General features: G+C 42.0%; 1 protein-coding gene across 5 annotated transcripts in view; it reads right to left on the bottom strand.

Moving 5' to 3' along the window:
- anks1b (ankyrin repeat and sterile alpha motif domain containing 1B) overlaps positions 1-23,630 on the bottom strand; it is a 355,428-nt gene that overhangs the window by 155,649 nt on the left and 176,149 nt on the right. For all 5 annotated transcript variants that reach the window (XM_050036188.1, XM_050036186.1, XM_050036185.1 and 2 more), the window contains one exon: positions 14,956-15,112. In XM_050036188.1, coding sequence (XP_049892145.1) covers positions 14,956-15,112 — 157 coding nt within the window. The remainder of the gene's footprint in view (positions 1-14,955; positions 15,113-23,630) is intronic.

A 23,630-nucleotide genomic window follows, 5' to 3' on the forward strand; every position in this document is an offset into this window, starting at 1 on the left:
ACATTTTAATGTACTATTATTAATATATCAGTGGGGCCCTGACATCATATCTGTCGGATAATGTTAGTAAATTCGAGGAAAATACAGCCTTCACTTATTCCCTGTAAATGCCGGGCACGAAACACAAACGTGTGGGGGGTTAATTATGTGAATAAAACAAAAATAAATTGATGTAGAAAAACCCAGCAAGAAGAGTACGTCCTCTTCGCAACAGAAAGTGGAGTGGAGTTTACTGGAGATTACTGGAATCATAACCTTGAGAAAACACTAGCAATACAAAACACTCAGATGAGAGAGAGAGAGAAAAGACCGAGATTTGCCGAGTGTTATGCCTCATGATGCACATTTAAAGATGCAACAGCCTAGAAGCAATCTTTAATTACTAAAAATGAGCCTCACAACTTTATTTAAACTTAATTAAATCCTCATATTTCCTTCAACAGGAGACCCTTTCTCTAACACAATAACTTCATCTGTTTAAATTCTTACAGCTCAATCATGAAGGTTGTGTAAATCACAAAGTGTCTGCTCCTTCTGCAGAATTTGCCACCATCTTCCATCATATGTTTATTTTGAATTTCGACAGTCTGGCTGCAGACGCAGAGACACACAATCACAAGCACATACACACACCAGTCCTTCAGGGAAAGTGACACAGCTTCACAGCGTGCTCTCACATCTATCAATGCGTGTCTTCATGTGTGCGTGCATGGATGTGCAGAGGTACTCGCTTAGGGTTGTGCAAGTGCACATAGCTGCAAACACACACACACACAAATAGACACACATCATAAAGAGCTGCCTGGAGCTGAATCAGTGATTGGATGTGGGCGTAAATAGATAAAACAAAAACAGGAAAAATGACAGAAAGAGAGAAGAAAGGAAGGATGCAACAGAGAGATATATATAGGCAGAGATTGAGGTTTTGTCCTATTGAGTAAATAAGCCTGTCAACACTGAGGCTTTGATGATGGATGTGAAATGTGTGTGTGCGTGTTTGTGAGTGTGCTTCCTTCAGATCTGCCTTGAGCTCACTCCTGGGAAACACTCTAAGCCCTCCTTGCCAAAGGGGATGTGTGTTTGTGTATGAGTATGCATATAAAGGTGCGTATATACATGGCACATGCATGAGAACACAGATGCGATAACTGTAGGGTATTACACCCAAACAGTTTACAGCCATATGTTCAGGGTCATATGTGTGTGTGTTATGAGACATGGCCTGTGGGAAAATGTGAAACTTTGAAATGCCATAACGGGTGTCACAGGATTCAGATTTTCCCTGCATGCCGAGCATACAGTACAGTACAGTGTGTGGTTCTGGTACAAAGTGTGATACAGAGCTTTACACAAATGTATCTCTGTGTACATTTGAAGCCAGCTCCACAGCTTGTTAATGCAGGCTTGCAGCAGTGTGTACAGTAAGAGTGTCTCTAAGTGGATGCTTGGTGCGAGCAAACGTTTGAATCGGCTGTCCTCTTCCCACCCGCCTAACAAGACAAAACTGTCAATTTCAGAAGTGTTCTTCAGGCTGTCAGTTCTGCCTCTATGCTGCTCTGACAAGTAGCATTTCATATGTATACTGAATCTAAGAGTGTGTGAGTGTGTGTGTGTATGTAGCTGCCCTCACATGTTCCCTTCTATGTCAGAGTGAAAAATTACAGCTTAGCTCACAACACAATGCCTCAAATTTGATCCAATACTGAGCAACTGTAACAAAAAGGATACAACTATAACAGGGTTAGAGAGTTAAAGGAGCTATGTGCGATATCAAGAGCTTATCTATGATTCAGATTCTGGGGTAGGATTGTCTGCACACTGGTCTCCATATAGAGATGGCTAAGCTATCGGGTAACAGCTAACAGTGCTAACTTCATAAACAGTGCCAGCAATGGCAATAGTAACAGTGTTTACCTGGGGAGGAAACCGGAGGGTGGGCGTGTTACAACCTGGCTCTTAGGGCTGCAACAATGATGAGAGACAAGACGAGTGCACAAACAGTTTAAAGATATTTTTTTTTTTTTTTTTTTACAAAAAAAAGATAAATAACCAAACAAATGTGGGAACCCGACGGGTGTGGCCAGGCTCGAGTTTGGTTCGGGTTCGGCCCACTTGACATGCTGCTGTGTTGTGCTATGGCCTGCTCAATGCTGGAATTTGTTATTTACGTGACAAAGTTTGAACGCAACACAGGCTCCACTCCAACTGAGTGTGTGTGTGCTGCCCTGCTGTGCAAGCGGCGTGTTTGACTGTGCGTAACAGCAGCCTTTTGATGGTCATTTACACACTGTCCATGTGTGAGCATGGTAAACAGACAAGCTGTAACCATGATAACAATGACTATGTTTGGTAACAAACTGCGTTGGGTCGAGTTCCGACCAAAAAATCAGAAAGTCTGTCAGGTTCAGGCCGGGCTTGGTTATAACTGTTTCGGACTCGGGTCAGGTTCGGCCAAAAAATGCGTCCTGAGCCGCACACTACCCAGGTGTGGCTCATGAGGTTAACGGCCGGACCATGTACCGCAAAAACAAACAGTGAAGCTCGGATTACAATACACACAGAGGGAGCATGACTTTACACAGCTTAGGAAGCTATTATATTACATATAGTAGTTTTCGGCTATAGTAATGTCCTGAATGTCACATATGGAACCTTTAAAAATCATCAGCAGGTTAACATCTAAGTGTTCATATGTTTTAGGTGCTGGCTAGAGTTAACTGACATAAGATAAGCTTTGCTAATGTGAGTAAAAGCAGCAGAAATACAACAACTGATAATAGCTTAAACAAAAATATAATATATACATTATGAGGACCTACTAAACACAAAATGAAGCATAAAAGATCTTAATGAAATTAACTAAACGCTGCCATAACTAGAAACTATTGTTAGTATCGTTGAGAGACAAAGACACAGTTCTGGTTTTGTCTTTTCATGGGATTCATAGACAGTAAGAAAAAGCAGAGAAAAGCAGCAGGCTTATCTTTTTAAAAAAAAAAACATATTTTAAACTTAAATCCTACATTAAAAAAAAAAATCATTCGCATGTTCCAAAAATTGATTTCTCCTGGCTGTCACAGAGAAAGATGCTCTATTGCCTCTCTTTCAACAAGTCAATGGGCCTCGACCCTTTTAATGGCAAAGCCCTGGAGTTACTACTCGCTGCCATTAGCCACTCTAAGCCTAAGTGGGATAAATGGAGCGAGATGCAGCTACATCACAGCTTCATCCAGCAGGGAGAACTGAGGGTGGAAGTTAACATGGAAGGAAGAATGAGACACAAAAGACTTGATACAGAAACGTTACAGGTAGCAGCATTGAGGTGTGCATACCAGTGACTGGATAATCTGAATTCATTCATAGATGAACCACAGCTGTGATAAAGCCGAATTACTGCTGCCTTCTTCTCTAACATAATCCCGGTGGTAGCTAATGAAACAAACAGAGGGCCGAATTCACAAAAGGATTGCGTGGCTTTTGCGGCCGCTAAACCGGTAAAAATGGAGCAAACAGATACCGTCTAATTCACAAAGCACGCGCAGAGGGTGAAATGCTCCACTAACTGCGCTGCCAAGCAGATTGCGTCTCGGTGCTCCGGTGTTATTTGCACGTATTTAAATGAGGTAATATGCATATATTTGGCGCAAAAATTGCCCCTTTCTATGCAAATGAGCCTCATTGATAAACAACGTCTAATTCACTAACACCAGCGCTAATAGCCACACGCAGTTTGAGTGAAGTAAATAACGTCTTTAGAAAGCTGGTGCAAACTGGGCGCTCCTCTGTGGAAGCCTCTCGCCCAGACTTTCCAGTGATCGTGGCAGCAGTGATCGTCTGTTAAATCAGTCTGTAAATAATATTTTGACATTATTATTATAATCATTATTACTTTAATGGCATCCGAAGATATTGATGCGTTGAACAGGTGACAGTCTGCGGTCGTTCTCAAAACGCACTTCTGTCACGCACTTCAAAAGCAACTTTCAATAATTTATTTTACGAAACGGGGGAAACAAACGTGAACAAAAACGGTTCCATAATTCATATTAAATTCAAAAGATAACGAAAAAACAGCTACAAGTGAGAGGGAATAGTGATAAAGTGGTCAAACTGGGTCAAATCCACAACCTCAACCCATCTGACACTGTTAGACCGACTCACCAGCAGACATCACTACATGAGGATATACAGTATTCAGTACTTTGCCAAACAAAGTCTGCCATTGATCTGCCACGGTGTTCTTGGCGCAAAGCCAGCATTTATACTTTGCCATGTGGCTGATTGCAATCAGGGGCAAATCAGGGGCAAACTGCACTAAGCGGCCAAACTTTGTGGGCGTGTTTGCGCTGGTATATCATTAGCGCAATATCCTTTGTGAATAGGACGTTAAGACGGAGCAAACTGCAGGTGCAAATGAAGTGCAATTCAAGGTGCTATCAGCGGCAGCAGTTCATTCTTTGTGAATTCGGCCCAGAGTCTTTAAGCATTTGATATCTAATAATACCACCCTGATTCGACTGTGTGCAAGTTCTGAAGTTAGTAGACTGAATATAAAAGACAAAATAGAGCTCTGGACAGGAAGATACGTATGTTCAAAAAATGTACATGAAGGGGTTAAATTAAGCAGCAATATTGGCTCTGTAAAACTCCCTACAAATTTCTTCACACTGCCAAAATGTTATCAGAAAAAAAGTCTAGTAAATATCTATGAAGTAAAAAACAGTTGCCATCCTGCTGCCATATATTGGAAATTCAAGTTCTCTACCTGTGTGTTGACCTATTTTGTCAAGAAAGTTCACTGAGATATGCGGCACAATACTTTTAAAGTACTGTGGCGAGCCCACACGTGCACAAACACACATAGACACACACAGGTTTGTAGTTTCGTGTTGTACACGTCAGCAGTGGCTTGTTTACCTCTTGCAGACAAGTGTGCGTTTATCTCGGGAGGAGTCAGTCGATAGCAGAAAAGAGGCACTTTTGCTCTAACCGCTTGGCAATGCTCTGAGCTTTCTGTCTGCTCCATACGTGACTGGAGGCTCCTCGCCGCACCGCCGCCTGCCTCCCTATCTACAGGATCACATTTCTCCTGCAATGCTTTTGTGTTGCTGCAATCTGGCTGTCAGTGCCGCGGTCCTGTGGTGCAAACCTACTGTGGTAGAACTGATGATAACAGCTGATCTAATGTTTTCCAACACGCACTTCAGATTCACAGATGCGGAGTTATTTGTAAGGAATGATTTTGCTTCCAACTTAAAACAATCTGGAGTGTCCAGGTCAAAGCTGCAGTCTCTAAATAAATCTCTAAATTTGGAGCAGTGGAAAGAAAACTTAAGCCGTTATCGAGGAGAGCTTTCAGCTGAAATAGAGAAACATTCATGGAGCAACGATTAAAAAAACAGGTATGTATTTTAGAGCTTGTCATATAACGTACAGTTGATTCATACTGTGCCCGAGTATGACTGCCTCCGCTCTCCACTCCCCTGATGCTCAGCTTTCACATCAGTGATGCTCTGTGCCCGCTTGCGTCATCATCTCCTTGACATTTTTTTGTCATGCTACAATGTAAAAAAGGGTGCTGCAGAAGGACACTGCTGCCCCAGGGAGCGTCATCAGCAGGGACCAGCACAGCAGCGAGGTGAACCTCTGCTCCTAGCCGGAGGAAGAGTCGCTGCTGTTGGGCTGCCTCCCACGGGACTTCAGACTGCAGGTCAAAGGTGACAGCAAGCCAGATCAGGCTCTGTCTGGGTCCGACCACACTGCAGTCTGATATAGAGCCATCAGTATTAAACTGAGACTGTTTCATAACCAGTTTAAAAGTCCTTGTTGTGGCATTAAATAACAGTCCACTTCTGTGGTTTGGTACAGTTGTTTTTCAAGCCTGATGTGTATCATATACACATGAACCATACTCGAGATGACCTTTTGAGGCGGACCCAGGCAAGGTATGCCGATCTATGCCGGGGGCCGCTTGAAAAGGTGGTGAACAGTGTCAACACTTATCAAATAAACTGGACTTTGGGGTCTAATGTACTCAGATCTGGGTCCCTGATGTGGCATTGTTTTCCTAAAACGTTAGCATGCAGACTTATGTCACAATCTGCACACATGTGCAGTACAATAAATGAAATGCATATGGTGCATGCACACAAAATATATGTGCAGCCAAGAGATGCAGCAGAAATGGATTCCCTCATTTGTAACAAATGAAATTCCCTCAGAAAGGAATTCATCCAATGCACTAAGTATAATCCTGAGTTAATGTACGAAATGACTGCCTTAGGACTCATTGAGCAGCAGGATTATGCACACAAGTCTGTACTCATCGTGCGCCGCATAACAAAGAAGAGGATTTCATTTATTCACTGTCAGAAATGACAGTTGTCATGTCAGAGGACACATGGTGCGATGGAATATTGTGCATAACATTCCAATGTCATCTTTTATGAATACAACATCGTTAAAACTGGGACGGTGCTTCTAACAGGTTGTGGAAGATCTCAGGACAACAGCTGAAGGAAGACAAAAGGAAAAGAATGATGAAGGTAAAATAGAAGCAGGTCGAGGGAAAGAGAGATATCCAAGAAGCTGAGACATGAAAAAGCAGGAAGTTGTTTGGGGTGGCAGTTTCAGTGACAACAGGTCCCTGGTGTTTCTGTAGTGGCTGGGCTGAGTGACAGCCACCAGATGGATTTTGATAAAGCCGCCCTGATTATCTCAGGCTTCGGAGAGCGATGTAGTGTCTCCGTCTCCTCTACTGTGAGACTGCAGCAGCCCACAGCTGCAGACAACTAGCCAGCAGCACAGGACAGGTGGATATCAGGCAGGGCTTACACTGCAAAAAATATCCATCTCTGCAAATCCTTCAGTCCCACAATTTTCTTTGAAGACAAATTCTGCTGAGGTGAGTTTAATATGCAGCTCACTTGTTTCGAGAAACTTCTCGAAAAAGCTTTATGGCCTCTTTTTTCAGACTGTGTGGTATGATGGTCTGAGGTCATGAGAGAGCAGCAACAGCATGCAGAACGCCAGTTAGAGACTGAAAACATGGTAATAATCACTGTTCATTTTGTTGATGAAAACTATGACAAACATTTTTCGTCAACAACCTTTTTCCCATGATGAAATCGAGACGATGACGACCTAAAAATAGATCTTGATAATAAAAACAAGGATGAAATCTATGTTTCATTTTGGTTGACGAGACGTGACAAAAATGTTAGCGGTGGACTATCGGACACCGAGAATGGCCGTGCTTCCAATCATCTTCAAATGCCCCATGAGCGACAGGCTGGCAAACTCTGGCAAAGTCTGGGCCAGGATGTAGAGCAGCATCAGCCATTAGTGCGAACTGTGAGCTGTAATTCAGCAGTAAAAAAGCAGCCTTGTGTGTTTGACTGTGGACGGTGGAAGTGCTGAATGGATTTGTGGAGTTCATTAGTTGCAACGGTGGCTGTTAGCAGCTCTGCTTGTTAGCCGCTGAATGGCAGCAGAGCAAGCAGCCATTGGCCGCTGGTCTTCACACCTGATCTCTGCAGGACTCCACCAAGTCCAGACTGTCTCAGGAAGGTTTTTGTGTTGATTGCTGTTTGACAGGCAGGTAGGAGGCTCGATTATCTGTGAGTGTAGACGTGCTGTACGTTAACAGTCTAAACTCAGCAGAGGTTTCTCTGACCGATGAAAGTTTAGTTTTAATCACCAACTCTGTGAGACATAAATTTAAATCTCCAGATTAACACATCGCAGATGTTATTTTTCTGCTTAACAGTGAAATTGATAAGTCAGAGTTTATAATAAACCTGAGTACAAATCCTAGTTGTCTCAGTTTATTTCTGGTGTCACAGACTCTGAGACCATAAATAGAGATGTTGAGCTTTTCAAATGATGATCAGTAAGTGTGTGCTCGTAAATCATCACTTAAACCTGTCAAACATTGCTGGAGAAATGTGTTTGTCAGTGTGTAGAAATTGTAGTTGTAGAAAAAAAGATGTGGAAATGAAATGTTTATTCAACCTGTCACCTTGATTCCAATTTCTCATACATGAAGCAGCCTAACTGGATTAGTTTAAAGATTAAAATGTCATGAATTTTTGTCAACTAAAACATTTAAATTTTCGTAGACTAAAACTATGAATGACTAAAATGTGACTAAAACTACTAACTCTTCGTCTCAAGGCTAAGACTGAATCTAAAAATGGACACTGGTGAAAATAATACTTGTGGGCTGTATGCACCAGTCATGCCGCTACTGATCTCATGAATCTCATTTCAGTTTAAGATAACTTCATTAGGTATCTTTTACGACAACTAATTGTGCTTTACTTCTTAGATTCATTAGCCTGCAAACAAACTCCTGACAGAAAAACACTGGTTTGTCTTTCTTTGTCTGTCTTTGATCCTGTTGTCTCGTCTCATGATAATCAGCTGATCCCCTGCTGGAAACATTTGGGGCTGGATATAAAAGCCAAGAGGGGACAAAGGACCTAACAAATGTTATTAATACAAGATTATTTCGTCAATAGTTTTAACACAAAACACTCCAGGGTGTCTACAGGTGTTAAACATTGAAATTTAATGCATTTTAAGACCATTTTAAGATATTTTTTAGCCAAATTTAAGACTGATTATCAGAAAAATAGTCTTTTTTAAGCCTTGCAGGTAACTATAAAAGTGAAATAAAATGTGGTCCCGTGTAGAGGAAGGTTTTCTGTAGGAATATGGTTAATACAGTGAGTTATGGTTCAGTGGTAGGTTTAAAGGTTTGTAACATTAGAAAAGTGGACTTTCACATGTTAAGAGTTTGACTCATTTTGGAAAAAGAAAATTAAAAGATAAATGAAATGAGATAAAATGTTTGTGGCAATTAAGACCTCAAAAATTCAAATGGAAGACAATTTAATGAATTGGATTTAGGACACTTGAAGACTTTTAAAGACCTGCAGACACCCGCTGTTACACTTAAAAAAATCAAAGTAGTGTGGTAGTGGGGGAAAACAAGAGCTGCATCATTACGCCATAAAAGTCATTAATGTCCTGATTTAATTAAGTCCGTTTCATTAAGTAAGTAAATCAGGATCAGCACATCCATTGCAGTGGTGTGAACCAATGGAAGGAGATTACTAAAAAATCTCATACAAGATTTCTTTAGGTTTTTATAATATAACATATTAAACCATCACATGATTCATGCTGCATTTATTTCTTGGCATTTTCCATTAATACTGTACTGTTTTCATTCACTTTGCCTATTTGGTTGACATACTTTGCACAAAGTTATTATGCTGTCATCTATGATTGTTTTTTAGACAGTCTGTATCGACTGGAAATGTTCTTGGCACATTGGGGTTGTCATGTGCATGATGTGTGACCTTATTTTGCGTCGTCTTATTATGAATATATATTTAGATCTCTGTTATATTTCTTGATGCATTCTTATTTCATCCTCCATCTGTCCCCCAACTACAGTACTGCATATTGTTGCTGCAACATCCCAAGATTCATTCAAGTTTAATCTCAACCTAGCAGCAAGGAAATGGCATCTGATCATAAAACATGAGGTTGAAAAAGTTGATTTGTGTATCTGCCAAGAGGAAGATTTTTAAGAGTAAATCACAGACCAGTTGACTCATTGAGAAAGATTATTTTTTGCAGTGTAATGCACCAAGTCTCTCGTCCCTTCTCTCTTTCCTCTCATCTCAATCCCTCCTTCCCCATGTTCCTTCATCATCATATGCTTCCTCTCAGAGGCAGATAAAGAGAGACTGACTCACTCCCATGTCCAATTAGCCCGACATGTGACTGGACTCAAAGCTGGGAAATTCAGGATTTTCGCTCCTGCTGCGTCACAGATTTACATTCATGTAGATGGCTTAGCCTGAGACGACCCTCCAACTTTGTCGAGTGAATGTTTAATCTGCCCCCTTCTCATCTCAGAGTCTTTCTCACCTCTCCTTGAGGTCTGTCTCTCTGCAGCAAGACAGCATCTGCAGCATGTGAGACATTTTGCATGGGAATGTATGGTGTTCTCCTTCACCTCTTCAGTCTTCTGACTTTTGCTTTTTGTTTTTCTGACTCTTTTGCTCTCCCACATCACATGTTTATGTCTCTTTCACTCTCATCTCCATCTCTGTCTCTCTTTCTCTGTCTCATTTGGCCAGGTAACAGCACTCAGAGAGCTCAGAACAAACACAACACCCACACTGCTCACTTACGTCAGTGGAGCAATTTTCTACCAAAAGACACTTTGACATAAAGCAGCTAACCTCCCAGTTCACACACACACACACACACACACACACAAACACACACTCTCTACAGTGTATATGGACAGTTCAACTCTCCTTCATCCTGCAGCCAATCACAGATGAGATCTCAAAGCCACGCGTGGGACAAGACACATGTGCGCACACAAAACAAGCCTCTACAGCAGCCTCTCTCCGCTCCTGTCGGAGGGGGGGTGGCGGTTGGTTTGGGAAGGAGGGGGGGTGTCACTAGCAAGGCAGTTCCCATGGCAACATACAGGTGACTCACCAGCCGGTGAAGCAGTTGCCGTGACAACCTGCAGTGTGTAGCATCGCTATGGGAGCAGCTGACTGAAAGGGAAGAACACGTTGTGGGTGTTTGTTGTCGTGGGTGTCGAAGTAAAACGCCGCAGACCGAACAACTGACAGGACACAGAAGACAGAATCGCCTGAAAGGTCTGAGGCTGACGGATCAACTCGCGCTGAATGCTTAACTGGAAACAGCTTTGAGGACAGTGTGGGTAACAGTGGAAGGGTGAACTGAAAAAAGTGTTGATGAGTTACTTCAGCTGTAAAATCTTGTTTGGACTGAATTTATATTCCAGGGTATAAGATATTTGGTATTTCATCTGGTTCTCTGCAGCTTAACTTTGAATACATTCAAGCCACTGTCAGGTGCTTTGTATTTATAGTGAAATATTATTCAACCAGCACTCACAGGTAATTATCAGCCTCCCCTGAGCTCTACAGAGCATTTTAGCATCTTTCAGCTGATTGCTTTGGTCAGGGTTCATACAGACATTACAAAATGAAATTCAAGGGCTTTCAAGTACTTTTTCAAGCACCATTTTTTCATTTTTAATGACTTCACAAAGCAACTAATTATTTTGAAATATATTTTTTTTAGTAAATTTAAATAATTGACAATCAACATCTCAGTGTTTCAGTAAAGGGCCACTTATTACGCTCTTTTTAGGCATAACTGTACAAAATCCTAAACAAAACATTTGAATGACAGAAGAGCTACAGTGCTGATACTACCAGTGATGGGATGTAACAATGTGTATTTACTTAAGTGCTGTATCTAAATACAAGTTTGCCGTACTTTACTTGAGTATTTCCATATTATGCTACTGTATACTCCACTATATATTGGAAGCAAATAGTGTACTTTTTACTCCAAAAGTGATAATATATCAACACAGGACGGGAGTAGAGGGACACACCCCGTCACACTTGCCTTATGTCAGACAGAGTTGTCAACTCATTACAAAAAGAAGTAGCTTACATATTTTAAAGACAGGAAAAATCATCTTTAAAATACAACCACCTGTAGCGCAAGGAAACAATACCAGCTGGCACTAACGTTTCAATTTCAGTTTCGGTGCACCTATTACATCAGAGCACCGCTAAAAAGAGAGGAAAAAACAAAATGAAAAGCAGGCTTGTCAAGTTAAGTCATGTTAATTTTTGCCATCTCCATCTCAACACAGGCCCACTGCCTTCGCTGGAGTTTTAAGAGTGGGGCAAAGTAAAAAAAAATACAATGTAGGGAGTCCCTACATTGTATTTTTTTTTTCTTGTCCCTACTAGGGACAACTTTTCCATGTTCACAGTAGTGCTCCCAAAGACACGTAAACAGACTTTGATGTGTAAAATCAGTAACGTTCCCTTTTTAAGACGTTGTTCATAAGGTGATACGGTGTCTGTCCGGAGGCGCCTTAAAATATGGACTGACAAACAAGGACACAGATAAACAGCAGGTATTTTGAAGTGGAATTAATGCTGGAGTACGGACAGCAAAGTGGGACAGGTATAACACCTGATCTGTGCATGTAATATTAAAATCACCCGACCCCTAAAGAAGAAATTCATCCCATCCAAACAGTGATAGAGGCATAAACTCAACAATGTATACCAAACAACGCTGCTCTCACTCTCACCCACATTTTCCACACCTGTTTGTTGCTATGAAACTCGCGTTAACGTTGAATCAACACTACACTTGGCATTCAGGTGGCTCAAGTCTTCCACTAAAGTTGTGATCATCACAACAGCGGGATGTTCATATGGATTCTTGCTCGTGACTACAGTAAACACGATCATGCTGGAAGGCGCCATATGTTCCGCTGTCAGATTATTTAAAGAAAACTTATTAAAAAGGACCAAAAACGAAGTGTGGACAAAGAAATATCATAAAAGACGGCCCAGTTAACAGACAGTGAAAGCGCTGGCAGCAGTGATCATGGCCCAGACACTAACAGGTTCAATCTGTTAGTGTCTGGTTTAAAAACAAATTGTTGGTTGTTGACTGTTTTTGCAGTTTTGGGTTTTGGTCAGTTTTGCATAATCACCATTTATAAGCTGCATCTTGTGAGTCTAAGAGCAGCGAGCCACGGAGGAATGCAGCAGTAACCTTGCTGGGGGAGGTTTGAAAGGACTAATAGGGAATTCAATATATTTCTTACTCCAGACGTTTTATGTAAAAAATTCTTACATAATGTATTTTTAAATGTCCCCCAAAATGTTTCCAGCTTTGATGCATGCAATCATATTGTAAGAAAAAAACATAATTCTACTACAAATTGATAAAATATTTCGATGGAGTAAGGCAGAGACGTTAACTGAGAAATAAACTACTATCTAAATTACATGAGGTAGTGATGTGCCGGTCGACCCACAGCCTGCGGGATTGGGCAGTTTGTGTAAGGTTGTCAGAAAAAATCATGTTTTGGGCAGGCAGGTACTAAAGTGACAGAGCAGCATTCTGTGTAATGTATGATAACTTATAAAAACAGTGTGCAAAATGCCAACTTCCTCTCTTCTCTCTGTCTCTCTCACACAACAAGCAACTTCATCATCAGCACTGCTGCATTCAGGTTTTCAGTTATTCACCTCCTGACCAGGAAAATCTGTTGAAGTCCAGACATATTTATTCGTAACTCTCAGGTTATAACATCAGGTAAAAATACTTCCCTCTGCAAATATGCAGGCCTCACACTGTGTTCTAAAAGCAAGCAAGCGTCACTCTGTCCTCACTGAATCCGTTAAATATGTACTTGTGTAATGTCATGTAAACAAACCACATAGGTTATCAGCTGTTTGCTCAAGATCATAGGCTTAAGATGTAACCACTTAAAAGATGGGTAAGGACTTGCTGTGTTTCTGTCATCTGAATGTTTTAAAAGAGAAAACGAACATTTTATATTGTGATATTTACTGTAAATAACAGACAATATAGCCAACAGCAAGTAGGTTGTTATGAGTGATGGTCATTACCAGAAACTTTCAGCTTCAGTTTGAGGGTTTACAGTTCAAGATCAGGTCACTGATTACTGCATATGTTTACGGGTCGGACGGGGCTGGTTGGTTCTCATAATGGGCCAGGCTGGTGCAGGTTTTTAAAAACCCTGCCTCTTGGATCACTAACATGAGGTGTCCAGTTGCTGAATGAAATTAGCCTCACCTAATGCTGCATTTCCACTGCATGGTTCAGCTCAAGTTGGCTCAACTCAATTTTGGTACCAGGTCCTTTTCTCATTTTCATTTTCCACTGCAAACAGTACCCCTCAGTGAAGGTGGAATTCTCAGCTGATTGTCACATGAAACTGATGTGACATCATCTTCAACATGACACCTGCATAATCCTTTCAGTGGCAATCGAACAGAGGAACATCTGCACTTCATCAGTTGTACTGCGTAGTTTACAGCAGTGCTTCCCAACTAGTGGGTCGTTGGTCCATTCTGAATGGACCGCAAGTGACTCACAAACATATCAAGTTTGTAAAAAAACACACTTTATTTTTAAGTGTAGTGAATTTCCGGCACAGAGCTTTTATTTTAAAGTGCCGTTTCCTGCTGTAGAATGAGTGAATAATGGACAGCTGCTTGACAGAGACAGAAAACTAGCTGGACGACATGGCCAAACGCAAGTATGCTGCTGAATATTTTGAACTGTGTGGACCTTGAACTAATGACTACGGACAAATCTGGATCATGTGGCTTGACCAGTTGGGAACCACTGGTTTAAGGCATAGTTTTGTGGGCTCCTATTTCTAAGAATCTGGGTCAAGTGGATAACAAAGTTGTGGTTGCTACTGACAGCAGCTTGGCTTTGAGAAAATGCCAGGTTTATTCAGGATGTCCCTTGTTGCAAGTGACAATTCACTCTGACTTATCAGTGGTCTGCAGTGTCTCCACTTCACCTTCTAGTATTGGCTCAGCACAAGTGGAACCTTGACCAAGGTGGTACCAAAAAAAGTACCAGGTACTATCCACAACTTTTGCTAATGGAAATCCTAAAAAGAGCGAGTCGAGTTAAGTAGAGCTGTGAGGTGGAAATGCAGTATTTCTCTACCATGAGAAAGAATGAACTTTATAAATCCCCTGAACACCCACACAGGTGTTTTCAGTTATTGATTAGGCTTTGTCTCAGGACTGTGTGGCCGTGTATAGCTTAGTTGCACCTGTTAGGCCGTGACAAATTACACTTCATTCTCATTGGTAGATGGAGTTTCGTGACCTCCAAAGCTTCCACCCACCTTCAACCTGAGCAGAGGTCTAATCAGCCAGAAAAAAATGAAAACAACTGTGTGGGTGTTCAGAGGCTTTTAGAACGGATGCGGATGGCATCATGGGTGCTTTTTTGGAACTGAAACTGCATGTGACAAACACTGACTGCAACATAAAAGTGAAGTTTTTGGTGATGCCCTACCGTTGCGTGGACAGGCGTTGAGCCGGTGGTTGATATCGAGTGAGCAGGGCTTGCGTGTGACGGCTGTGGTCACAGACTCGTAAGGGTTGTCCTCATCCTCTGGCAGAAAAACATCCAGAGACGGAGAAGCGACAATTTCTGCTGAACGCTTTGAATCCTGGAAAAGGGGCAGAGAGAAACAGAGAAAGACAAATGTAAGGGCAATTTGTTAAACATACCACATTATCCAGTAAGAGAGTGACTCCAGCAGGAACTACCAGCAGTGCTACATTCATTGAGCTAAACACAAACAGACCACTAATTACGTTATTAATTATGCACTGCAGCCACACTGGCCTATTATCCCTTCAAACAGATCCGTACATGATGTATTATGCTGATAAATAGTGTTTGGAAAGCAAAGCAAAGAGCCCTCTCAGTGAGTTCAGATGCACAGAGAGAGTCATTTGGATTTTATGAGCTGTATAAGAGAGGTAGAAAGTGCAGCAATACAAAAGCTCAGCAAAGGAAAAACAGAAAAGAGATGTTTGATGTGGATTTTCAAATGTGTGGTAAACAGAGTCTTTTTAGGGCCAAAGAAGTCCCTATCTTTGTTCACCTTTGCCTGAGGTGCATCATGAGAAACAAAAAGAAAACAACCAAACACATCAGCTCAGTAATCTCTCAGTTCAGCTCAAGGCTAGCGTTAAAGTCCAACCACGTTCACACAGTTGGATTATCATGAAAGATTCAGGCCGAAGTTCAAAGCAAACACTGAAAATAAAAGGTTGTAAAAAGTTTCAACCTTTCTTTCTTCTTTTCATTTCTGTTGAGTTTAAACTAGAGTCTCTCAAAGGTCCCTTCAGGACTTTTGGGTTTTGTTCCGTGTGATAAGTGTGATCAACGAGGTTTTGCTGAAGCTAAAAGAAAAAAAAAAGCGCTGTCTTAAGTTCTCAACCTTCATCTGCTTTAAAACTGTTGAGACTGGCAAAGATTAGAGATAAGTCACAGGCAATCATATGTTCAATTGTGTGGGAAAAAAATCAGTCTATGACTTAAAGATTTAAAAGGTTTATGTGACAAATGTGCTGGTAAAAATCTACACTGCAAAGTCCAATAATATTTTTCAGGACTAGATAATCGAGAACCTTAAAATATGTGATTCAATGGCTTTTTTTCCAATCTATTAACTCCCTGACTGGTGAAAGAGGTGGCTGTTGTTAGTATCTATCCTTTGCCACTGCAATACCTTCAGGGTCTCATCACATGGTGCGAATGAATTTAGAAAAAGAGCAACAACAGCTGATAAACCCATCAAAACAACATCTATTTTGTCTTAGCTGCTGGATAAGCAATACCAGAATGTGAAAAAGAGACACAACATGAGCAGAACAAAGGTTTCTATTTTTTATGTAAAATCATTTTGTGATACAGCTCTCACTGAAAACATGTTCTGCTGTAAATCTTAACAGAGACTAGAATTACCACCTCGTGGTTGTATGCAGCCATAAACCAGTCACGTTGTAGTTACAGTTTACATCCATGTCTGTAAAAAACGTGGACGCTTCACACTCATCTTCTCTCCAGCAGCACAGAAGATATATACAATCACCCCTGTTTCAAGGTGGACACCCAAGATTAGTGTCACCAATTCAGTATCCTACCAAATGTTGACAAGACTAAAGAGTTGTTCCGAATGCTTCAAAGTCTTAAAATCTGACGACAGAGCCAGTTTCACTCAATGGCCAACGTGTTCAAGCTGTGGAAATTTTTAAATACCTTTTAAATACCAAGTGAGCTTCGCTGGAAATACTGAGTATGTTTTCAAGAAATGCTCAAAGCGACTTTATCTTCTTAGGAAACTCGGTGGAGTTGCTGTTAGGCAGCAGACTTTAGAATCAGCGAACAAAACTATGCTTCAGAGTGTTTAAACGTTTCACCTTCCTGTCAGATAGCGTCATTGTAACTGTACATCCAAGAATAAACTCTCTTGGATTGTGACACTGGCAAGTAAAATAGCTGGCAAGCCGCAAAAGCCCTTGACCCAACTCTCTACAGAAGGGACAAGGAAGAAAGCAAGGAGTATCTTGGCAGATGGCTCCCATCTTCTCTTCAGCCAGTTTGAGCTCTTGAGCTCAAAGGTGCTATAGAGTCCCTCTAGCAACTAAAAATATATTTAAGAAGTCCTTCATCCCAACTGTCCTCAATGTTCTCAACTCAACAAAGTGACTTATGAGTTTTAAACCATGGACAGACAACAAGCTGATCTAATGTGTTTGAGTGTTTTTTGTCAGTGACTTTATGTGCTTGTCTTAGTGACTATTTGTCTGCTTTTGACAATGTTGTCTTTAATGTTTGGTGAGCCAAAGACAATGGTGGACAATAAATATATATTCTATTCTATTCTAAATGTCTCTTCTCTGTTCCTGAGTCCAGTGACCTTGACCTTTGACCGCCAAATTCTAATTAGTTCTTTTTTAATCCAAGTGGACATTTGAGCCATATTTAAAGAAATTCCTTCAAAGCTTGAGATATTGCATTCACGAGAATGGGATGGATGGATGTACAGATGTGGAGAGTTGGACAGATGGACTTACACCTGAAAACATAATGCCTCTGGCCGCCTCTGTCGCCAGCGAGGAGGCATAAAAAGCGCTAATCATCATTCCTGATAGTATGTTATTAAAGTGTTGACAGGACTGATGTCCTTGCTTTACTTTTCTTGGCTAATGCTGTTTGTGAGGCTTACTGTCAGTCCCTCTGAATAGAGTATCTGCCAAATGCCTAAATTTTAATTTGCATACTGCTTTAAATACATCAATGGTTTTTACCAAAAGGGATTTTGAAAGAAACTCTTCAGTTGGAGACTATTAATTCAGAATAACATGTAAGGAAATGTTTCTTTGGGACCTTTATATAAAAGTGTTCTCTTCGGGTATTTGAGGAGAATTTCGGATTGCATTTTGTTGCAGCATTGGTGAGAAGGTTGAACCCCAAAGGGCTCCGGCAGAGAGCTGAAGACCAAAAGGTCCCTTATCTCTGAGGTAGATGTGTACCCAGAAAGAAATGAAAAACAAGAGTGAGCGATGTGAAGCAGGGGAAAAGGTCACAGGGAGGGAGCGTCATTTCAGCCAAAGAGACAAAACATTTCTTTCCAGTGATGCAGCCTCTGGATGTCTGCCTTTTCCCCATAACGCAATACTCTATCATCATTTCTGAATTGTAACTTGGCAACCTGCCCCTGGTTACACCGTTCCTAATGGGATCAGTGGTAAACTTGTCACCATGGCAATAAGTTGCAGGTGTGGCTACGACTGTTCTCAACTACATACATCTCTCAACCCTCTGACTCCCTCTGTTCCCTCTTCGCCCTCTGCCTCCGTTCTTTATTCAACAGCCATTACTCTCCCTGTCATCGTGTGCTACTACATTACCCAGACTGCACCAGGCCATCAATCACACACTGAGTACACTCAAAATGGATTAATCATTCTGGCTGACAGAGCAATCAGTCCCTTGATGATTCCTCTCACTCACACACCCTGCACTCAATCTGAGACTTATTTCACACTGCACTTTATTAAAAGGCCCACAAACTAACCCCCCCCTCCCTTCTCTATCTCCATCAGCACTCAATTAGACTGCCATTACCAGCTAATGGAGGCCCAGTCAGTCTTTTATGCCTTCGCTCTGCAGGTGGCCTGGCCTCAGCTGATACTGATTTGATGTGACAACCTGGTTAGCTGCAGATTTTACCCACAGAGCTGAAGGAAAGGCTGAGAACACTCTGATGGAGCCAAAAAGAGCTGTTGCTCCGACATAAAACCTCTACTCCAAATTATTAACTCAACTGACAGCTCAGATTAAAGATGCAATTAATCATCTTCATATTCATCATGAGAGTCTAGCCAAATTGTGATTTCAAATGCAAGAGGTGGATTTCTAATCAGCTTTATAGCTTACAGGTAAGCATGAGCATGACACAAGATGTCAGAAATGGACGCATCATTGTTTTCAACCTAAAAATAATATATATACACTGACTAGCCATAACATTAAAACCACTGAGCTGCTGGGAAACATTTGGCCCTGGCATTCGTGTGGATACAGCTTGATGCTCACCATCCATCTCAACGCCGTTGCAGACCAAGTAGCCCTCCTCATGGCAATGGCACATGGCCCTCCCAGCAGAACAATGTACTATGCCACACCGTAAAAACTGTTCAGGAATGGTCCAAGGAACGTGACAAAGAGCTCAAGGTGTCGACCTGGCTTTCAACTTCCCCAGATCCCAAGCTGATCCAGCGTTTGTGGGATGTGCCGGTACCCCTGATTGACAGTGGAGCCTCCTTGCATCAGACTTGCCTCTGACCTGTTGAGGTATGAACCCAGGACCTCTGGGGGATGTCCTGAGGTGTCTGGCACTGGGGCATTGGCAGGCGATACTTTGACTCCAATAGGTTGTGAGGTAGGGTACCAGTGCGGTCCACAGATGCTCAATCAGATTGGACTATGGGGAATGTGGTTGCCACATCAATGCCTTGAGTTCTTGGTCACGTTCCCCGGGTCAGGTGCATTGTCTTGCTGGGGGGACCAGTGCGATTGAGAAGTGTCGATGCCACGAGGGGAGGTGCTTGATCTGCAATAGTGTTTGGATGCATGGCGCGTGTCAGGTGGCATCCACATGAATGCCAAGAAAAAAGGTTTCCCAGCAAAACATTGCACTGTAACAATATGATCAATGTTATTTCTTCACCTGCCAGTGGTTTTAATGTTCTGGGATGATCAGTGTGTACTTTTTATTAAGATATATTCAGTAACACCATTTTGCGCCTTGGCTCATCCAATATTTCCTCCACAATAGTGATAGAAAACATAATCTGTGTGGCATTCAAGTCCAATTCAGACCAAAGATTTGCAATGAGATGCAACCTTTTGAGAATGTCGCAGAAAAAAATTTCAGCATTGTGAACTGGCCAGTCTCAGCTCGACTCAAGCTGAGAGTCGTTGCTATGAAGACCACCTTCTCAGCTAGTCGCATGTAACAAGTAGTTGAAAGTTCCAGCACATCTTGTTGCAAATCTTTGGTCTGAACTGGGCTGAAGATTCATACAAAACAGATCTGTTGTTGCCAAGTAGTTGCATTTAATCATAGTTTTGAGGAGACAGGGTTGCAATGACAGCAACAACTATACTCAGCAGCATCCTCGTATTCAGAATAAGTCCATCCAAAGTCCGACTAAAACTGAAACCATCACAGAGTGGGCTCAGAAATCCAAGTCTTTTTTTTTTTCCATCACAGAGTGGGCTCAGAAATCCAAGTCTTTTTTTTTTTTTAATACAATTCAAGCTCAGCTCTCACTGCAGCACCTGTCCTCTCACTGCACCATCAGCCTTTCAACACACACACACACACACACTGCATCACTACGACAGTTAAAATATATATTTTTTTAAATCCAAAATACGGGTAAGGTAGGAGAGAAACCTGATTACTGACTGCTGCATGTAAGCACAGATTTACTGTAAATATGTCATCCCATTTCCCGCATAACCTCACTACTATGAGTAATCTAGTCCATTGTGAGGATGTACACGTACAAGACAGTGTGTCACCAGAGGGAAATGCAACAGATTGCTCTGTGGCACGAAGCTGGACGAGGGTGCAGTTCTTCAGAACAAATCGAGATAATGTTTTCAAGTTGCTGGAAGTGAAAGTTGATTCAAAATGAAACAGAGTCAAGTCAAACCATTGTCTTTGCAACAGGAAGTGACAGGGTTAATAGGGAATGTACAGTCCTGATGCGAAAACATAACACCAGCTCTAATAGTTCTAATGAAAAAGAGCAGTGAGACCACCAAATATCTCAACCGTGGTCTCATTTGTTTACAGTAATTACCAAGATGTCAGCATGAATTAACAATGAAATACGGATGTTTTGAAATGCCACAGGTGGCGTGGCATCATTAATAGATGTGCTGAAGAAAGCACATGAGAAAAGCTCCCAGACAGAGTGCGCTCAGGAAAGAGATTCCTCTCTGGTGTCTACAGGGAGACATAAAATTAAAAGGAGTAAGGGGGAAGAGATAAAAAGCAGGATGTGATTGAGAAATTTGCCTGAAATTATCTTTAAAAGGACGGAGATATGAGGAATCACACAGAACGTGTACTGTTAATTAATTTGTCAGTCTACCACCTAGTCTTCCCTACCGTTCTTCGCTACTCCTACCTCTTATCTCTCTATTTTTCCTCTACATCATCTCTCATTAAATTCTAAGTCTCCAACAGAAAGAGAAGGAGCGAGGCCGAACCTGACAGGGGTAACTAACCCATCGCCCAGCGTGAAGACAGGTAGAGAAAAGAGAAGGCAGAAGGAACACAGGTAGATCAAAGGACGCCAGGATCCAACTCAACACTTACTTGAGCGTGTGTGTCAGCGAGTCCCAAAGAGACGAGCACAAGATAGAGCGGGAAGAGGGAAATGAGTTTGTGCTGAGGAAGGGAAGCAGAGGAAGTGGGAGTGCAGTGAATTTGGAGCAGGGATTTCCTCACACACAAATAGCAAAGACACACAGAAACGCAAGTCAAGTGCAGGCAACATGTTGGATTTCTCACACAGAACAGCAAGAAAGAAATGGCAAAATATCAAATTAAGCTGCATCGAAGGGAGCAAAGAGCTTAAGGTTTGAGCTATTCCCTCGCCGGCAGAAAACTACTTTGCACTCTGTCTTGAAGAGGACTCTCACTGGAAGGAAATCCCTCCCGCTCAAGTCCACAGTGAAGCCTGGGAGCAACTTAAAAATCTGGAGTTGAAATGAATCCGGCAGTGTGACAGCAGGTTTAGCTACCTGATATTTTGATGTATCTCACCTCTTCTTCCCGTTCAGCCCTGGAGGGGTCGGAAGGATTTAAAAAGTGGGAGAAAAGGCTTCGTGCAGTTCGATGTGAGCAGTCCCTCCAACAAACAAACACACCCGGTCTTCATTCATTTCCCTCCCTCCCTCTCTATCTTTTGGGGCAGAGATAGGACACAGAGAAACTTGTGTCTGAGCTGAACAGGAAGAGAGCAGACAAACAGAGGCCTCCTCTGGCCACTAATTAGCAGGTCGTATGCAGCTCCCGTCCAACTGCAGAGGCCAGATTAAACGTTTGAGTGTATGTGTATGCGATGGTGCCTGCACATGTGACCAAAAAATTGTATGTATCGGTGTGTGATTATATCTGTGTAATCTGCAGTGTGGTGTATGTTTGCTTGCAGCAGATGCAGTTGACGTGTGTGATCATATGAGAGCTTATATGCGTACTTTGTGTATGTTTCTCTGTGTAAGCATAAATGCTTGTATTATATACCAAGTTGGGGGGTGTGTGTGTGTGTGTGTGTGTGTGTGTGTGTGTGTGTGTGTGTGTGTGTGTGTAGGGCTGATAACCCAAATAGGAAACGTGCTGTCACTTTGGTCACGTCCAAGGAACTTCTATCGCCCAGTCTTAAATCCTGTGACTCTGTCTTCCTCTCTGTCTCTGTTTAACCCTTTACTGTAGCAGTCAGGACCAAACCCACTGGCTCATACACTGTACACAGAGTTCATCGGCCATCAGATATGAATAGAGGCCATAATTTGCTGGCATTTCCTCATGGAGGCTATTTGATTAGAGAGAAAAGGGAGGGGTGGACACCGGAGAGGACAATGAACCCTCTGAGGGCTCAATGAGGGGAGAGAGACGTAGAGTGTTGGAGTCATAAGAGGGCAGTGCTGGGGAGGCATACTGACCAAAACACAGAGATGGAAAATGAAGAAAGATTGCAGCATTTACCAAAAGAAAGAAGGCACAAGACAGCTCAACTCACGGTGATAACCAAGCAACTACATGCTTTCTTTCTGAGAGTGAGATGAGCAGATTAACAATAATCTCATGACTGTGTTTATTAGCCTACAGAGCTTGTTTTGATGACCAAGACAAGAAAGCACACTTGCCTGCCTGCCCGTTTTTCTTTGGAGACTGCTGTTTTTTATGGCCTTTCCCCAGTATCCTCCCGGGGACACAATTCTCCCACATTTCTCCAAATTAATGACAAAATTTCACACCCTTTAGTTGTCTCACCTGTTTCTTGCACTGTACAGCATGTATAAGCCCTACGCCTCTCAAAGTTTACCGTCCCCCGCTTCTACTCAGGCCTCAGAGCTGCTGTTGACTGAAGTGTACCAGGGGCGCTGTGGTGGCAAAAAGGCCTAGCAATACTTGACCCATATGGTCAAGTTAGAAGCAAAACATGTTAACTAAAACTGAGCAACCCTGAATGGTCTCACTCTGGGGAGAAGTCTTAGCACAGAGTGACCTGGCAAACACTGTGATGGAGAAACATTGTGATGGGGAAATAGATGTCATTGGTAGAACAAAGTGTGGTCGAACACCAAGTATAAAGATAAAGATAAGTGCAAGTTCTGGAAATTTAAATGTATTTCACATAAAAAGCCTAATTCAGTGTGCTTATTATTTTTTCATTTTCATTCTTTAAAGGGAAATTTCGGTTTATTTCAACCTGTCTCCTATCGTCCTAAATTTGTTTCAAGTGACTAGTGACATAAAAATAATAGTTAGCATGTTAGCCGTTAGCCTAGATACAGCCGGGGCGCATAGTAGCGTCAGACCTGTTAAAACGTAAGTGAACGGGCAACCTTCAAGTGCAAAGTTAGTC

Source organism: Epinephelus moara, chromosome 23 (genome assembly GCF_006386435.1).
Source record: "Epinephelus moara isolate mb chromosome 23, YSFRI_EMoa_1.0, whole genome shotgun sequence".
Classification (NCBI taxonomy): domain Eukaryota; kingdom Metazoa; phylum Chordata; class Actinopteri; order Perciformes; family Serranidae; genus Epinephelus; species Epinephelus moara.